Source organism: Falco punctatus (genome assembly GCF_963210335.1).
Source record: "Falco punctatus genome assembly, chromosome: 12".
Lineage (NCBI taxonomy): Eukaryota > Metazoa > Chordata > Aves > Falconiformes > Falconidae > Falco > Falco punctatus.
In genome coordinates this window covers 5,310,780-5,327,699 of record NC_137592.1, presented here as the reverse complement: position 1 = coordinate 5,327,699, position 16,920 = coordinate 5,310,780, and the positions used below count along the sequence as shown (strand labels likewise).

At 40.8% G+C, this 16,920-nt stretch overlaps 1 protein-coding gene across 8 annotated transcripts in view; it reads left to right on the top strand.

Moving 5' to 3' along the window:
* The window catches only part of USP34 (ubiquitin specific peptidase 34), a 138,097-nt gene that overhangs the window by 119,670 nt on the left and 1,507 nt on the right, over window positions 1-16,920 (top strand). For 4 of the 8 annotated variants that reach the window (XM_080408188.1, XM_080408187.1, XM_080408189.1 and 1 more), the window contains 14 exons: window positions 1,659-1,806; window positions 2,816-3,450; window positions 4,882-5,039; window positions 6,245-6,323; window positions 9,109-9,235; window positions 9,583-9,690; window positions 10,779-10,883; window positions 11,008-11,132; window positions 12,179-12,331; window positions 13,296-13,419; window positions 15,008-15,087; window positions 15,768-15,908; window positions 16,035-16,181; window positions 16,700-16,859. In XM_080408188.1, the coding sequence (XP_080264314.1) occupies window positions 1,659-1,806; window positions 2,816-3,450; window positions 4,882-5,039; window positions 6,245-6,323; window positions 9,109-9,235; window positions 9,583-9,690; window positions 10,779-10,883; window positions 11,008-11,132; window positions 12,179-12,331; window positions 13,296-13,419; window positions 15,008-15,087; window positions 15,768-15,908; window positions 16,035-16,181; window positions 16,700-16,859 (2,290 nt within the window). The remainder of the gene's footprint in view (window positions 1-1,658; window positions 1,807-2,815; window positions 3,451-4,881; window positions 5,040-6,244; window positions 6,324-9,108; window positions 9,236-9,582; window positions 9,691-10,778; window positions 10,884-11,007; window positions 11,133-12,178; window positions 12,332-13,295; window positions 13,420-15,007; window positions 15,088-15,767; window positions 15,909-16,034; window positions 16,182-16,699; window positions 16,860-16,920) is intronic. The other 4 variants (XM_080408192.1, XM_080408191.1, XM_080408190.1 and 1 more) reach the window with 3 other exon arrangements.

The following is a 16,920-nucleotide window of genomic DNA, read 5'->3' as shown; positions in this document are numbered from 1 at the left end:
CATGGATTGCTGTTCAAATGTATTTTACTCCTGGTTAGGAGCAGTTACAGGACAGGAACCACGAGGTCATCTGGGAAAGCATATACCAAGTGTTTGCTAGGTGTCTGATCTGAATATGGATTAGCTGTAACTGCACTACCTTAGGTAAAGAGAGTTCAAACAACAGAGCTCAAGGTCAAGAATGACATCTGGCTGCTTTCTGGGTACAGGGAAGCAGTAGGTTATGAATTTCTCTCAGCAATAAGGAAACCTTTTCAAGAGAGTTTTTGTAATTAAACTTCCTATGACAATACGCAAGCAGTGGCATTAAGTAAGTACCTGTGCTTCTTGCTTGGGTCAGCCACAAAGTTTAGGTATGTAATTTCTTAAGCAATCCTCTTTTTTGTTTCCTTCTCTATTCTTGCTATGCAAACAGAACCTACAGAAAAAGCAAGTCAATGGCAGGTTTCTGTTGGAAGGTCAAGCTTTTAGCATAGAAGCCATTGGTTCAGTCTCTGGTGTTGCCAGCATTATTATCCTTACCTTGCTGACACAGGGCTAGAGACAGAAATGGTGTAGGCAGGAATGAGAGGCCCAGTAGTTAATACAGAGACAGACGGATTTCGGGTACAGAACCTACTTTTCCAGCCACTGCAGTTTGTAGAAGTCATTAAAAAGTGATTGAGCTATGAAGACAGTGAACAATGATAGTGTCTTGGTTGGAGATACCCTCCAGCTATTACAAAGGAAACTTGGCAGATCAATTTGTCATTTCTAAAAAAAGGGAGGAGATTGTTCTTAATGTGTTTATTTTTAAATTGAGATTAAAATTTTATAAGCAGAGTTTTGGTCATGTCAGCTGCTCATATTCTTAGGTGGATTAGAGTAGCTGGGAGCTTCAACAATCCAGTTCCTGCCTGTGGTTTCTTAGACAGATTAGAGTTCCTTTTTTTTTGTTATCTGGGCACCTGGGCCTCAAGACAAAAAGAAAACAGTTTATAAAAACTAGCAAATAAACAAACTACATTTACTGGTCTAATGTCAACAAATTTTCAACTACACAGACCCAGAAAAGCAACAGGAGCTACATTTTCTCATTATTATCTGCAAGGCTTTGGTAGCTGTACAGGAGCACTCCACTGGCTTTTCATTACCTTTGAAAAGTGCTAGATTAATTCCTTCCTTGAAATTGCGTATTCGTAACAACCATAATAGTTACCCTCAGCATGAAGCTGTATGAATGTATTTGCATACCATTTATGTTCTGTTGAGAAAACTTCTATAAAAACACTGATTCAGTGTTAAGGGTTTGTGTTAGCTATTTTAAAAAAAAAGATGGATTTGTTTATAAAGACAAGATTATTCATTTTTCTAAGTGCTAAACATTTCAACTCCTAAATATCTCGAAACAGGCAAACGCTCAAAAGAGTAACCTTCTGGTCTTAAGATTGAACATTCAAAAACTCTGAACAAGATTCAGAAGCACAAACCGGTGAAATTTAATAAGGGTTTTCTTTGTCTGCCAGAGCACCTCAGTCTTGTAGGTGCTTTGATAACCCCAAGTGATTTTGAAAAAATACTTTGAAAACCTTAGTAGTTATTTTTAGCGGGTTTTAATACAATTAGTACATAGTATCAAGGTTAATGTATTGTTTTTGATTTTTCCACTATTCTTTCAGGTCATTGAATACAACCCATCTCAGTGCCTGGATTGGCTGGCTGTGCAAACACCTCGAAATAAACTAGCTCACAGCTGGGTGCTGCAAAATATGGAAAACTGGGTTGAACGTTTTCTTCTGGCACACAACTATCCTAGAGTGAGAACCTGTAAGTTGATTTATATTGGAGAAAATTACTCTTCTGTTGTAGCAAGTTACTACACATGGGGTGTTCTTGTCACAAATGAAATACATGCTCTTGTGCTTGTCTTTTCTTCCTTTTCCGATTGTTTTATGATTACTGTATTTTAAAATACTAGTACACCTGTGGTGCCTCATCAAGACATGCCTGGTTTTGATGAAAGCTATGTTTTGATTTCATATCTTGAGCATTACATTAGTAGGTTGATGTGGGGGATCTCTGAGATCCAGGAAAGCCCGAAGAAGAAAAAGAGCTAATCCAAGAGGTTCTCCGTAGTGTCCATCACATAGTTGTACTGTAGATAGGAGTAGTCTGTGTTCTTCTTTCACCCCTCGCAGAGTGATCTTCAGTTGAGTCCTTTGAACGTGTGGATCACGGAGGAGAAGCCTGTGCTTCTTCCCAGCTACAGTGGTGTTCTTGATCTCTCATTTGTTCTGCCAGGAATCACGCAGTCAGATTGCCAAATCACATTTTCAGCCTTTCCTGTGTCTGAATTTTTTTATCAAGGAGATTCCACAGTAACAGGCCACACTGAACTTTTAATACATTTTCTGGGGTTGAGGGAGATGTGGGAACTGGAGGTACAGCTTTGCAGCAGACGCCAGTTGTAGACAGCTCTGAAGAGGTAATGATGTCTTGATCAAGCAGTAAACAGTTTAGTCATAGAAAACATCTGGGTTTGTGTATCTGTGATGGGATGCATTATGTTAGAACAGTTAGAACCAAGCAGCAGGCAGGAATATAGGGTGAAGAGGCATGAAAGCAAATCTGAGCACCGCTTTCAACATGCTTTGTGCTGGTCTTGCCCACTCTGATTTTTTTTTTTCATGTCTATTGTGAATATAGTAATACCAGATTCTGCAAAATGCTTTGAAATCTGTAAATGGAACGTCCAATGTAACTTAACTTCTGTTTAAATGGCTGTTAAGCACTTATGTAATTTTCAAAGGTGTAACAAATTTGTTTTTATTTGAAGCTGCAGCCTATCTCTTGGTGTCGCTTATTCCAAGCAATTCCTTCCGTCAGATGTTCCGATCGACCCGCTCTTTACACATCCCCACACGTGATCTGCCTCTCAGTCCAGATACTACAGTAGTTCTTCATCAAGTCTACAATGTGCTTCTCGGCCTTCTTTCAAGAGCTAAGCTATACGTTGATGCTGCTGTTCATGGCACTACAAAACTTGTGCCCTACTTCAGTTTCATGACTTACTGTTTGATCTCAAAAACTGAGAAACTCATGTTTTCTACTTACTTCATGGACTTATGGAACCTTTTCCAGCCTAAACTTTCTGAGCCGGCTATAGCCACCAACCACAACAAACAGGCTTTGCTGTCTTTTTGGTATAACGTGTGTGTTGACTGTCCGGAGAACGTACGCCTTATTGTACAGAATCCCGTGGTGACAAAGAACATTGCCTTCAATTACATCCTCGCAGACCATGACGATCAGGATGTGGTGCTGTTTAACCGTGGGATGCTGCCTGCCTACTATGGCATCCTGCGCCTCTGCTGCGAGCAGTCCCCTGCATTCACGAGGCAGTTGGCTTCTCACCAGAATATCCAGTGGGCCTTCAAGAATCTCACACCACATGCCAGTCAGTACCCAGGAGTAAGTAGATCGATACCAAAAAATACGATTTCATTGTTAGTGTTTTCCCTCTTACTGAACATCTCTTTTAAGGGAAAGACTTACTTCATGTATCCAGTGGTAAAAGTAATATATTTTGATTTCCTGGTATAAGTAATTAATAATGTGTTTAGATCCAATTACTGTACTTTGTGGGGGGATTCTTTTGGATTTTCTTCTTTGCTGTGTAGCAGCTGGAGAGCAGATGTGTTTTTCTGGAAGCAGACATTGGTGTTTCCACTGCCCTTCAATATTCTGTATGCCAGTGCAGTTGTAAGAAACAAGGAATAGCCCTTCACGGTGGTCTCAAGAAAGCGTGTTGCGTTGTCACGCACTAAGTTGGAGGAATTCCCAGTGAGTTTCTTCTTTGCTTTCAGTTTCTGGAATAGGGCCAGGATTTAGCGTGTGGCATTCAGATGGAGGATGGCCTGGGGTTCACCTTGGGAGCACTGGCGTACCTTTTGCAAGACATTAGTACACTGGGGGTTGCCCTGACTCTGCAACATTCTGACATTTGCAGCAGAGAGTAGATGCTAGTTAAAATAGTCCATGTGTAATGGTGAGAGAACGGGCTTACCAGGTTTTTAAGAGAGCAAGTACGCGGGTTTGAATACTTAGTCAGCAAGTACTGCTTTGGGATCCTTTATGGATATGCAAGGGCAGAAAGAATACAAAGATGTCCTTCACTACATAGAGGAGGATGCGTGGAACCCTCTGTGTTGAACTTCTGTCTAGTTCAGCTCACAGAGCACATTTATGCTCTTCACAGTGCTGGGAGCAGTCCTGCTGCTTTCATTGTTCCCCTCAGAAGTCTCGGTTTGTGATGCAAGCGACTTCAGTTACCCCACTGCGTTTAGTGTTCCTCGTGCATGCGGGACTCCAGCGAGTTTTAGCATAAGCAGCTTTCTGAATTCTGTTACTTGGAATATATGCTGACCATCAGAGAATGCACGTGCACCGTGTAGGTGACACCCTACATTCCTTAAGGAAATCTGGGAAGTTTGGTCACGTAGATCAGGATTTCAGATTCTTTTTCATATACGTATATGTATGTGCCAATGAGCTGTGCTATTAGGAAGCATCAAAAGACCCATTTAAGGTTCAGAAGGGTTATCTCAAATACACGTCCTAATCCACACAGTAAATAGCAAAGGCTAAAAGCAAACTACATTCGAGACAGATAAAAAAATACCCACAATTTCTATGTCACATTTTTAGTTTTAATTATTTAAGGTTAAAATGCTGTCTGCTGATTTTATAACTTCGTTGTAACGCTTAAAAATGTGCTCCCATCTATATTTGCTTACATGTGTTTGTTAGTAGAAGAAATAGACAGTAAGTAATACAAATAAGACTTAAACCATAACATACTGAGAGTGATTACTCTAACCTAATATTCTTTGTGTGTTTTAGGCAGTAGAAGAGTTGTTTAACCTCATGCAACTGTTTGTAGCTCAGAGACCAGACATGAGAGAGGAAGAGATAGAAGACATAAAGCAATTTAAGAAAACAACCATAAGCTGTTACCTGCGCTGCTTGGACGGACGGTCTTGTTGGACTACATTAATAAGGTACGTTAGTAGTGAAGTGGTGTAATAATCTGTTTGAAGAGGAACCATATTTTACCAAATGTGAAGTACAAAAAAAAATCAGTGTTGATATTTTGATACTCTTTTTTAAAAAGTTTTGGGGATACTTTTATTCAGAAATAAGCAAACGGAAAGTTATAATTTCCCCCTGCCCCAAATCCATTGTTTGTTAATATTTTGTCAGCTGAAAATTCAGAAACTAAGCAAATAGTTTACAATAAACGGGTGTAAACCAAGATGTATATTGTTAGGGTTCAAAAAGAAACACTATGACAAAATTGCTTCAGTGAGGCCCTTGAAAAAAAGCAACCTAAAACCAAATCAATCGATGTTCTAATTCAGCCTTTAAGCTGAAATTCCATTCTCAGCCTGCCATGATTAGCCTAGATGGGCAAAGCGGTAACTTCAGCCGCTGTTGTTGACATTTCATATTTTGGGGCAGAAATGGGTTTTTTGGAAATTGTGCCTGTGGGACAGAGTTTTATTGTATCATATCTTCAAACAGTTTTTCATTTCTAGTCTTATTAGTACATTGGAAGTTGTTGCTTGGGTATTTTCAGTATAAATACAAAGTGCCTGTGTGTGTCGGTCTGGTTATTGAGGTTTTAAATGCAGCTGTTGATGCGTTGCAACACTCTTGTGAAAAGGGAGAATGGCCTGTGTTACCTGAAGGGATTACAGTCATCTGTCACAGCGCAGCTAGATTTTCCCAAATGCTCTGGAAGAATTGTTAGGTTGAGACGAACCATTCATTAGCATAATCCTTTATTTTCTGTTCTGCTGTAAGCATAAAATATTCTGATAGAAATGGTTTTATACATTTGTAAGTCCGAACATACTTAACTGAACCTATTTAAATGTATCATTTGACAAGCATAAACTTCTGTCTTTTGAAGTACATTATTTTCCTTGGGTTTTAGTATTTTTGCAGATGTAACTTGGGAAATATTTCTGTAAAGGTTGTTTATAAAATACTTTAAATAACATCAAGTTGACATAAAGGAAGGCATTTTAAAATGAAAAAGTCAGGGGTGTGTGAAGAGAAGAAATATGTTCTTTTGGGGTTTCTTTGTTTTGTGATATTTTGCAAAATATAGCTTGAGCGTAACAGTTTTAAGCGTTTGTATGATTTATGAGAAGATGATATGTAATTTTCAGTGTTCTCAATGTTTGGATTTTTTTCCTAGTGCCTTCAGAATATTATTAGAATCTGACGAGGACAGACTTCTTGTTGTGTTTAATAGAGGATTGATTCTGATGACTGAGGTAAGTACTTTGTTGTTTAATTACAATAAATTTCTCGCTTTCTCATCAAGTCATCCCTTTCTGACAGTGTGTTTGTTTTAAATTGATTTAATATGGTGTAATATGAAATACATGAAATAGATTGATTAAAACCTGGCATACGCGTAAACCTTAACATCTTAAGGATCATAGGAAGGACAAAAAAGATGGACTGGGCATTTTGTATGTCTAAACACTAAGAGGTTATGCGAGTAAATTTGAGGCAATACAAACCTTAATGCAGGATAAAGATAACAGGTTAGTTGGTAACAGTGATCTGGTAGGATAACTATAAAAGGATGTCGCTTAAACAGGAAAAATGCACAAGAAATCAAGGGATAATAGGTCATCTCCTATATCAAGGATAGATACAAGCGCTTGGAGGTTCATAATGGGTAGTAAATTCAGTCAACTGAAAAACTTGCAACCAGAAGGAGATGTCAAGAGTAGTAAGAAATCAGTCTTGGCTTTCTTCGCATAGGTACTTCCCTTGTCTGTAATGAGATTTCTGTGGTAGTGGAAAGGTGATCGGGGAAATGTTTGCCTGCTTCTCAAGACAGAGAGAAAGCCTCGAGCAGATCATGTTGAGAGGACTGAATTTATGGGTTTTTTGGTGTCATTCTCTTTATTACAGGTGAACTGTGAATGAATGGCAGAGCACAGTCACACAATTATTACTAGTTAAGAAGGCAACAGGTTAAAATACAGAAATAACTTAAAGGATACTCGAATGCAATTGTGATTAGTATTTGTGAATGCTTCTTTGAGGCAATTGTCCCTCTCTTCCCTACCTCCTGTGCATTTGTTTGCAGGACAGAACAGTGTAAGAACACACAAACTAGATTTCTTTGCAGTGAAACTACACCTGAAATGCATTTCTGGAGCACATACGGTGTAATCCAGCTGTAAATGGATATTTGGTCCATGAGACCAGACCAGAGTTAGTCCAAAATGGAGAGGAAAAAAAAGAATAAATAATGCAGTCCTGCACTGGGTACAGCTTGTGTATCAGGCCCCTGCCCACCAACGGCTTTGCTCTACAGATCCACCCATACTGTCCTGCAGTAATGTAGGAAGAGCCTAAAAGGCATTGCTGAAAAAGCTCTGAACTGTTAGCGGCTACTTAAAGATAAGTGAGAAGACTGAAAAAGGGCACAGGCAGCGTTTAACCTTTTTTTTCCCCCCCCCCCCGCCTTTGTCCTTCTTAAGATGGGCCTTGGATTCTGTTCAACACTTGCATTATTGAGTTGATGGACAAGAATGTGTGTTTATTAAATAATAATTGCATTCAGTAAACGGGCTAAAAAGTTAGGAACTGAGCTATAACTTTATTCATATGTGAAATGTGTAAGTAGACTAAGATCCATATGTACATACGTATAAAGAGAACTTGTTGAACAGCTCAGTTAACCCTGATCCATGCTAACAACAGATAACTCATTTTGTAAACAATGCGTAGTGTAAGATGCAACTTATCCTGCATAAAACATCGCTAGAAATTAGATAACACTGACGTTGCTATACCGCTTGAAATTACCATCCCTTACATTTTCACTTGCTCACTGGAAGCGTTTTGTGTGGTAAAAAATACCACATCGGGGAGTTAGCACATCCAGAAAAGTTTTCCCCTTAGCAGGGCTGGCTCTGTAGCTTTTATCTTCACTGTAATAGAAAAAGATTTTGCATTATAGGGAATGCGATTGCTGTTTCTTTATCTTTAATATATCCCCACAGATCAAGTATCTTTTCTTACATCTTGTGCTAGAATTTTTGCCGTTTGGAAATGAGTTGCTTTTCCATCCCAGTATTTCTAGAAATCATAAATGCCCAGAAGGTATTTTAGTTATAAAAGGAGAAGTAATTAATCTGATGTACAATCTTACGGTGTATGACCTCAAGCAGCATTTTGAAAAATGACTAGCGTCTACATTAATCCTAAGGTTTTTCCCAAATTCACATACCCATGTCTGTCTCTATGCATCTCTGATATCCCTGTGTATGCTGGCACAGAAAGATTGGGATTACAGGTATATAACCACCACATCCCTAATTATGCTTGGGTTATTGGGTTTTGGATAAACGTGTGAAGACATTGTAATTATTTTGAGCCACTAATATAAAGCTTTTACCTTGAGAACAAATCAAGGCTGTTCTTAAACATCTGTCTCTGTAAGTGGTATTGGATGTGCTCACACAAATACTCATTTCTGGAGCTGAGATGGGTGGTAGCTGCTTGTAGAGGGGTTAAAGTTACACCAAATTTTACCAATTCGGTTTGCCTCCGGCATGCCCATGATAAAAATTTAATATGGCTCTAAGTTTTTGGGGTTAGGTGAGAAGAATAAAAATCAGCCTTTTGGCCAAGCGTGAGTTTCAGTTTAACCCCCAAACAAGCCCACCCGTTGTTCATTGTTCGCAAAACCGGATGTCCAGGTCAACAATTCAGTTTGGCTGTTACAGAAGATACCTGGACATTCATCTCTTCTCTCCCTTTCCTTCTCTCTTTCTATCCCTTTCCCCCATGTCCCCTTTTTATTTTCTTCTAAGAATCTTTTAGTAAATATACTGATTTTGTATACAGGTTTGTTCTCCTTTTAAATGCTGTTATCTTTGATGTAATTTTGTGATTATGTCTAGCACTGTATATTTTGATATGTCTTGTTTGAGCATAAAAATAAATGTAAAAGTGGTGTTTGGAACAGAAATAGAAACGGTAACAAGTACATTAATTTGGCAACATAAAGTTTTGGTGTTTCTTTCTTTCTAGTCCTTTAATACGTTGCACATGATGTACCATGAGGCCACAGCTTGCCATGTGACTGGAGACCTGGTAGAACTTTTGTCTATTTTCCTTTCGGTTCTTAAGTCAACACGTCCATATCTTCAAAGAAAAGGTTTGATATAACTCTTCAAAGGATTACGCCTGTTGTCTGTTCATTTTTATGACCCAAACCCTGGTATTTTATCTTCCTTATTACCTGTATTTAAAAACTCCCCGCACAATAGGAGATAAGATTTATTAACAGTCATTAAATTGTTATTTATGAAATTATTTATTGGCATAATATGGAACAAGATTAAGTAAATTTAATAGCAGTTAGACCAGTGAGATTTAACAGATTTCTAGATGGATTAAAATCATGCTAGAGGAAAAAGAGATTCTTCAGTAAAATTCTGTGCTTTATTTATTGATCTTTTAAGAAATCAACTAAATGTATTTCTGTGGCTTTTGCATTTGCAGATGTGAAGCAAGCTCTCATTCAGTGGCAGGAGCGAATTGAATTTGCCCATAAGCTCTTAACTCTGCTAAATTCCTATAGTCCTCCAGAGCTTAGAAACGCTTGTATTGGTAAGTGGTGACGGTGGAACTGCGGTCAGGAAGGATCTGTTCTACACAGTTACCTGCTTTGACATTTAAATTCCGTTTTTGCAAGTGCGGGTGCTTACTAGATCCTCTTACAATGGGCTTGGTTATATTAATATTGTCAATACACCGATACTGCCCTTGTTCCAATTATAAGTAATTCTGGGTTTGTCAGGTTAAAATTCATATTCCTGCTTCCCCAGGCACGCAGGCTGTGTGCACAAAGAGTCAGCCTTTGTTTTGAGAGGCCAATTTGCTACCTTACAAGGTTTAATGATTAAGGACTAACTCCTGAATTCAGGTGTCCGTGAGTTTAGATTCAAATCCTGAATCTTATGTTAAAATTCAAATATTAACTAACGCTCCACTCGGAAGGGTGCATGGTGGCCAGGTTAGTCTGAATAGCCTGTAGTGTTCGTGGTTATGATCCATTACAGGAAGGTGTAATAATAGAAGTAGAGCTTAAAGAGCCTTTAAATGGGATGGATTTGCTTTTTGAAATTGTAGATGCAAACGTTATATGTAAGTGTCCCTTTTGCATGAGAAGACCTATTTCAAAAAGGCCTAGGTTTTTTCTAGCTTAGGCTTTTTTACTGTTATTTAATGGATATCATCTGCATCTCTGTGCATGGCTGATGAAGACCTAAACCTGTGTCCACATTGCTTTTTGGTGTGATTTGCATGCATTTTCCCTGTATTTCGAGTGCCTTTCTCATTGTCCTCCTGACTGCTGCTGGTTGACGTTTTCCAGGCATCAAACCTGATATGTGTAAGAAGAAGGACAGAGGGTAATTTTATTGAGCTTCTACTTCCTACAAGCTGGTACCCCTCTCACTGGTGGTTGAGCTACCACTGAGCAGGTTTTCTCCCCGTGGCAGAGGTGAAGGGATTCTTGACCGATTGAGGGGTGTTCACTTTCCGTGTCGCTCACAGTAGAGTCTGCCTCCACGGTGCGCACTAAGTGCAGCAAAAGTGATGTGAAAGAGAGTTTGCAAGTGCATGAGCCTGAAGTTAAACTGTTTGCTGTTAAGAAATAACAATATGTAATGGCAAAAACAACTTTTTGTTTGTAGATGTCCTCAAGGAGCTTGTACTTTTAAGTCCTCATGATTTCCTACATACTCTGGTTCCATTTCTACAGCACAATCATTGTACATACCACCACAGTAATATCCCAAGTAGGTATTTCAGTGATTGTATTTTGAAGTTCTCTTACGCTATTATTACTCTATCGTGTTCCTTGCTGCTGTCAAATATTGACCTTTTTAATATATCCCCATTTTATCCTAACTTATACTACAGTGTCTCTTGGACCTTATTTTCCATGTCGTGAAAATTTGAAATTAATAGGGGGAAAAAGCAATATCCGTCCTCCGCGTCCTGAGCTTAATATGTGCCTCTTGCCTACCATGGTGGAAGCCAGCAAGGTACGTAAACGTATGGTCTTATAAATAGCTGTTTCTCTATCGTTCTCCCGTCTTTATAGAAGTGTTGTAAGAATCCAGTAGCATAATGCATTTACGTTTTCTTTGTAAGCAAAGCATAATTCTTCTTCAAGATGTGTTGTCCTCATATACTCCATTCTAGATGTGCACTCCAGAAGCACCATTTCCCTGCCCTTGGTGACACACAGCTTCATACTCCAGACATGATAAGGGTGTGAACCTTGCGTTCAGAAAAAAGCCGTAGCACACGTTTTGGTAATCTTCCAGCCTGTTTGTGGCAGTTATAAGGAAAACTGAGGAACTGCCCAGGGACTGTCAGTTGGGTTTCAACCTGTGTTGAGATTTGTGACCAGACAGCTAAGCTGTCGATCCCTCAGGGTTCACTAGAGCCCGTTCAGCCGGGACTGAGGCATAATCTGCCAGTTGTTTGGGTGAAATACCAGTGCCTGAAATACCATGTAGGGCTTTAAGTCTTTCACTTCCCATTTTCCCTGCTGTGGGCTTCCTGACGGGATGCCAGCTTTGGTGGGGCTACTCGGTAGTCACTTGCCACGTCCCATTATGGCAGTTGCAGCAGCGGTGGGATTCAGCTCACGTAACTTTGCCTATCTAAAAGGTCGGCGTCCAGCTCCGTCCGTGATTAACGGCGACCAATAGTTCCCTGTGGAAGGAGAGAAGTAGCTACCCTCCCTCCTGTCCTAGGCACCCGAGTCCGGGTGAGGCGACTCTTCCTCCGGAGGAGCCTCTCTCCCTCCCCGCTGGCCGCAAGGAATACTGACGTGACTAGATTTTAGATAGTTAAAGTCAGGTAAGGTGAATCCCACCCTAAAAGGAATATGTATGGACAATCATTTGAAGAAGGAGAACTGGTTACTTGCTGTACAGTAACTGTGGTTCTTCAAGATGCTTTGTCCACACAGATTCTGTGGTCCCTCCTCCTGTGCTAACTCCGAGTCCTGTCATAGGGGATTCTTATCGGTGAAGGAATTGAGTGGTGGTTGAAGCCGCCATACCCCTTATGCCCTCAGGTACAGTGGTCGCAAGGACACACTGGGTGCAGGCACAGCCCCAGTGGACACTGCTATTCAGAAAGAATCCAATCTCCTGCACATGGGGCCTATGTGCACGTAGATGGGAATCTGTGTGGGCAACACATTTCGAAGAAGCACGGTTACTGTAGGGTAAGTAACCCTTCTTTTTTAAAGCTTTCCGAATGATGCTGTGTATATTCGTGCACCATCAAATTTACCGTGTAACCAAAGTTTTTTAAAAAACGTAGAGCGCCAAAAATTACCCGTGGTGGGTTTTTCCATCGTGTATCCAGAGGTGTAACGGATGTGACGCTGAATAACATAAATATTTTAACCTTAAAAGTCAGCATATTGTATGACACGGTATTTTACGCTTTATAATGAATTTGTACGTATTAGGAACCAGAAGATTTTTAAGCCTTTAAGACCACATCCACTGTCAGTTTCCCTGTGGGTTTTGCATGCTTACTTTTCATTCGTTTGTCTCGTATAAGATTGCATTTGTTTGCTTGAGGTTTGGCGATTTCCTTTCGGCTATCTGGTCTACAGAAGCTGATGCCATTTTAAGCATATACATCCAAAATATATTAAAATACTGGCACACAAAGCCCTTGGCATCTATTTGCCATTCGGTTTGAGACGTTCGTGAAGATGCTGCTTTGAAAGCTTGTGAAGCTCAGTCTTGAGAAAATTCTGACTTCTACAGATCTTAACTGACAAAGTGTGACTGTAAAAAGCAGTAGCATATATATTTAGGTGTCTGCATACAATTTAAAATTGCTGCGTACTTTTCTTGTCATCTGCAAGATGTGGTATTCGCACAGCTTTGCATCTTCTCAGTCTGTTGATTCAGAATCCTACAATAAAAGTTTTTCCTGGTGGGGGAGTTGTGTTTGCCATCCGTCCTCCCACCTCGCTGTTGCGCTGGCCGAGGGCGCGGTGGGGAGCCGCAGCTGGCCTGGGTTAGACCTGGACGTTCCCATCGTGTTTTCCTGTAGTACACGACTACACGTTGTAGGGCACCAAGTGCAGCACCGTTAAGCGAGATGCTTAGGAAATCTGGTTGCCATCCAGTTGCTTATGTAGTTTAAATGAAGCTCTCTTAAATCTTCAGGGCAAAGATGATGTTTACGATCGTATGCTGCTAGACTACTTCTTTTCTTATCATCAGTTCATCCATCTACTATGTCGAGTTGCAATCAACTGTGAAAAGTTTACTGAAACTTTAGTTAAAATGAGTAAGTATGAAGGTTAAACAGCCTAAGGATTTTTTTTTCTGTGGTAACTGAGTGCTTCTCCACTAAGTTTTATATTGAAAATTTTCAAGAAAAAACAGAGCTTGTGAGACCTGCTGCATTAATTGTTCTGGATGTTATTTTTATCTACAAAACTGTACGATGTGTGTAATGTAGTGCAGTCTTACCTACATGACTGCTGCGCTTTCAGGCCTGTCCAGAAAGGAGCTGAGGCAACAGACAGAATTCTGTCCCCTTGCACATTCAGGGTTTAATACTGAAGCATCTGGGGGGAGGGGGAGGCTGAATCCTCAGTATCACTGCCAATGGCATCAGTTGGCAGCCCACCCAGGAGCATGCACTGCCATCTCGATGGCACTGCTGCCGTTACTGCCAGCCTAGGCTGATTTTGCTCCGTAGTTCTTGGAGCCATCACAACATTTAATTAAGTTTATAACCATTCAGTCATGTAGTTTGTACCCAATACTTGCTCTGCTAGTAGGTACCACCAGTATCTGGGTTTCTTCCTGTTGAAATGTAAATTCATTTTTTTTGGTGTGCGAACAAGGCGTTCATGGCTTTGTGTGACCACTTCAGCCCTTGGGCTGGCTCTCTGCAGGAGACCATCCCACCTGGAATTGCCCCATGCTACTCCAAAGGCACGTTGTAGGTTTTATTTTTGTCTCGCCCCACGGAGCCTAGGACAAGCCAGGCTACTCGGCGTGGTAGGTGCAGATGCACTAACCTCAGCGTCACACGCATACGTGGGCACATGGATTGGGAGCCGTCTCCTTTCGGCTGCCTAAAAGTGAGATGTATGGCCCGTTTCCTCTGTAGTCGGTGGAGAGACGCAGATTCCTTCCAAGAGAAAGTAATCTTCTGACTCTCTAATACCTTGAGCAGAATGAACCCCTTCTGAAAATACCCACTTGTTTCCTCGGGTTCTGTGTCTGTAGGAGCCAGCTAGCTAGCTGTGATTACAGACCACTTCTAGACAAATAAAACTATTCAAAATTAATCTTGTCCAAAGAGCGGTGATCGTATAATGTTCTTTTGATCTGAATCACCCATTTGCTCATTGTCACGCTCTTCTGGTTGTACCTCTAGCATGCTGAGTATTTACCCTAGGTCGTGTTAGTTACAAAGTGGATCGGAACGGGTATGGTTTGCTGTGGTTCAGTGCATCCCTTAACGCTTTTGTGGTCTAGGTAACAATGGTGCTCGGCTTAATAATGAAGATTACCCTTTAAAATTTTTATGCTGTTGTTTTAAAAAAAAAGATATTTAAAACCTTTAAGTGCTGCAGCTGACCAGTTGAAAATGTAAGACAGCAATAACAATACCCTGATCATAAACCCAGAAGCAAAGCCAGCTCTTTAGGTTTTTTACATTTCACAGAAATACTGACGGGACTCACGTATTTATTAAATGTACTGTAAAAGCTTCACAGACGATAGGTCTTTCTGGTTACAGAAAGTGCTAAGAGTCTGGTCTTATAAAATGATACGGCACCTCAGTCCTACTGTCATCAGGAAGCAAGTATCTCCAACAAATTTCTCACACAGTAACTTACTTTCTCATACGATTTCAGGTGTCCTAGTTGCATATGAAGGTTTGCCGCTTCATCTTGCACTATTCCCCAAACTTTGGACTGAGCTTTGTCAGACTCAGGTAAGAGTCAGTGAGTTTGAGAACTAACGGAATGAAATACAGGCAAAATACAGCGATGAACGGGACACGCAGATAACCTGTAAATTGTAACTAGTGGGTATCATTTATTCTTCCAAAAAACTAGTATTTTGAATGCAAAACACCTCTGCTCACACTGCCTGTCATCTGATAAAACCTGAGAACCCAAGTATTAAAATAAATCGTCTTTGCTCCCGGTACACCCTCGGTCCTGCAAACGCTTGGGCAGTTTCAGGCAGTACGTAACGCTGGCTGGAGGCAGTCTGTAGCGCACAAACCTGCTTCGTCCTGCCTCTGTCACTTGCCAGCTTTTTATGTAGCATCAGCGCTGGTACGATGGAATAAAAACCGGGAGATGCCTGAGGCTGGGAGGGGCCTTTGCACCTCTGTGAGAGGGCCCCATAGCTGGCTTCTGGGTCAGGAGACACCGGCCCTTCCCGTACGTACGGATCGTGAGAAAGTGGCACTCCCATGGAATAAACTTCATAAAAGGAAAATGTGAAATAATAGTTGACAATAATTAATTGGTACAATTTCCCAATACCTGATAGACCTGACATGTTTTGATCAGTAAGAACAGTGCAGTATGAATTAAGATGGTGTGCGAGCGCAGTGCTGTGCATCCAGCGGTGACTGTGCGCTCTTCTCTCTCTCTCCACCAGTCCGCAATGTCAAAGAACTGTGTAAAGCTCCTCTGTGAAGACCCGGTTTTTGCAGAATATATAAAATGTATTCTGATGGACGAAAGGACCTTTCTTAACAACAACATTGTATACACCTTTCTGACCCATTTTCTTCTAAAGGTACGTGGTCCTTTAGCGATAATTTCCATTTCAAATACAGTCGTATATGCTGTTTTTCAGCTTGGGATGCCCTTTTCACAGTTCCATTTTTTCGTGCTTTTTAAAAATCATACGTTCTTTTCACAGGTCCAAGGGCAGGTGTTTTCTGAAGCAAACTGTGCCAACCTAATCAATACTCTAATTACAAATCTAATAAATCAATATCAAAGCCTAGAATCTGACTTCAGCAACCAGAGAGTTGAAATTTCCAAAGCAAGCTCTACTTTAAACGGGGTGAGTCTTTTCTAAGCCGTTCCAATGCCAGCATGGTGTAGGAGGCAGCTTATTTTCTGCAGGAGCCAGGTTCTAATAACCCCTACGGACAAGATGGTCGCAGATGTGCCGAGCGGCAATCCGAGCTCTCCGGAATTCTCTACCCACAGGCACGCCTTCTCTGTGCGCACCCCAAACCAACGGCGGGCGCTGTAGGGCTGATGGGGGTGGCTTGTTGGAGAGGAAAAAAGTAACGCCAAGTGCAGCAGAGTTAATTGTAGCAATGTCCTAACCCAGCAAAGATCCTGTCTTACAGCACATGGTGCGGTAGTGTCGTCTGCCCGGGACAGATGTGTGTTAAGGTCAGCAAATTAGCAGGGGGTGGGCCACTTCAGCAGTGCAGGTATATTTAGAACTCGGTCTTTGGGATGTTCAGATGATGTTGAAGCCTCTGCTTATTACACAGATCGGTGTGTAGGATGAATCAAATGCAAGTTTGAAATAGGGCTAGTTAAACTTGTTTCTTTCTGTATTTTTAGGACCTCCGAGCGCTTGCCTTGCTGCTTTCAGTGCACACTCCCAAACAGCTCAATTCAGCCCTGATTCCAACTTTACAAGAGCTTTTAAACAAATGTAGAGCTTGTCAACAACAGAGGAACTCGTTACAAGAGCAAGAAGCCAAAGAAAGAAAAACTAAAGGTTTGCCTTCTTACAGTGGTGTCACGCAATTAAAGTTTTGCACTTTTACAAAGTTTGCTTA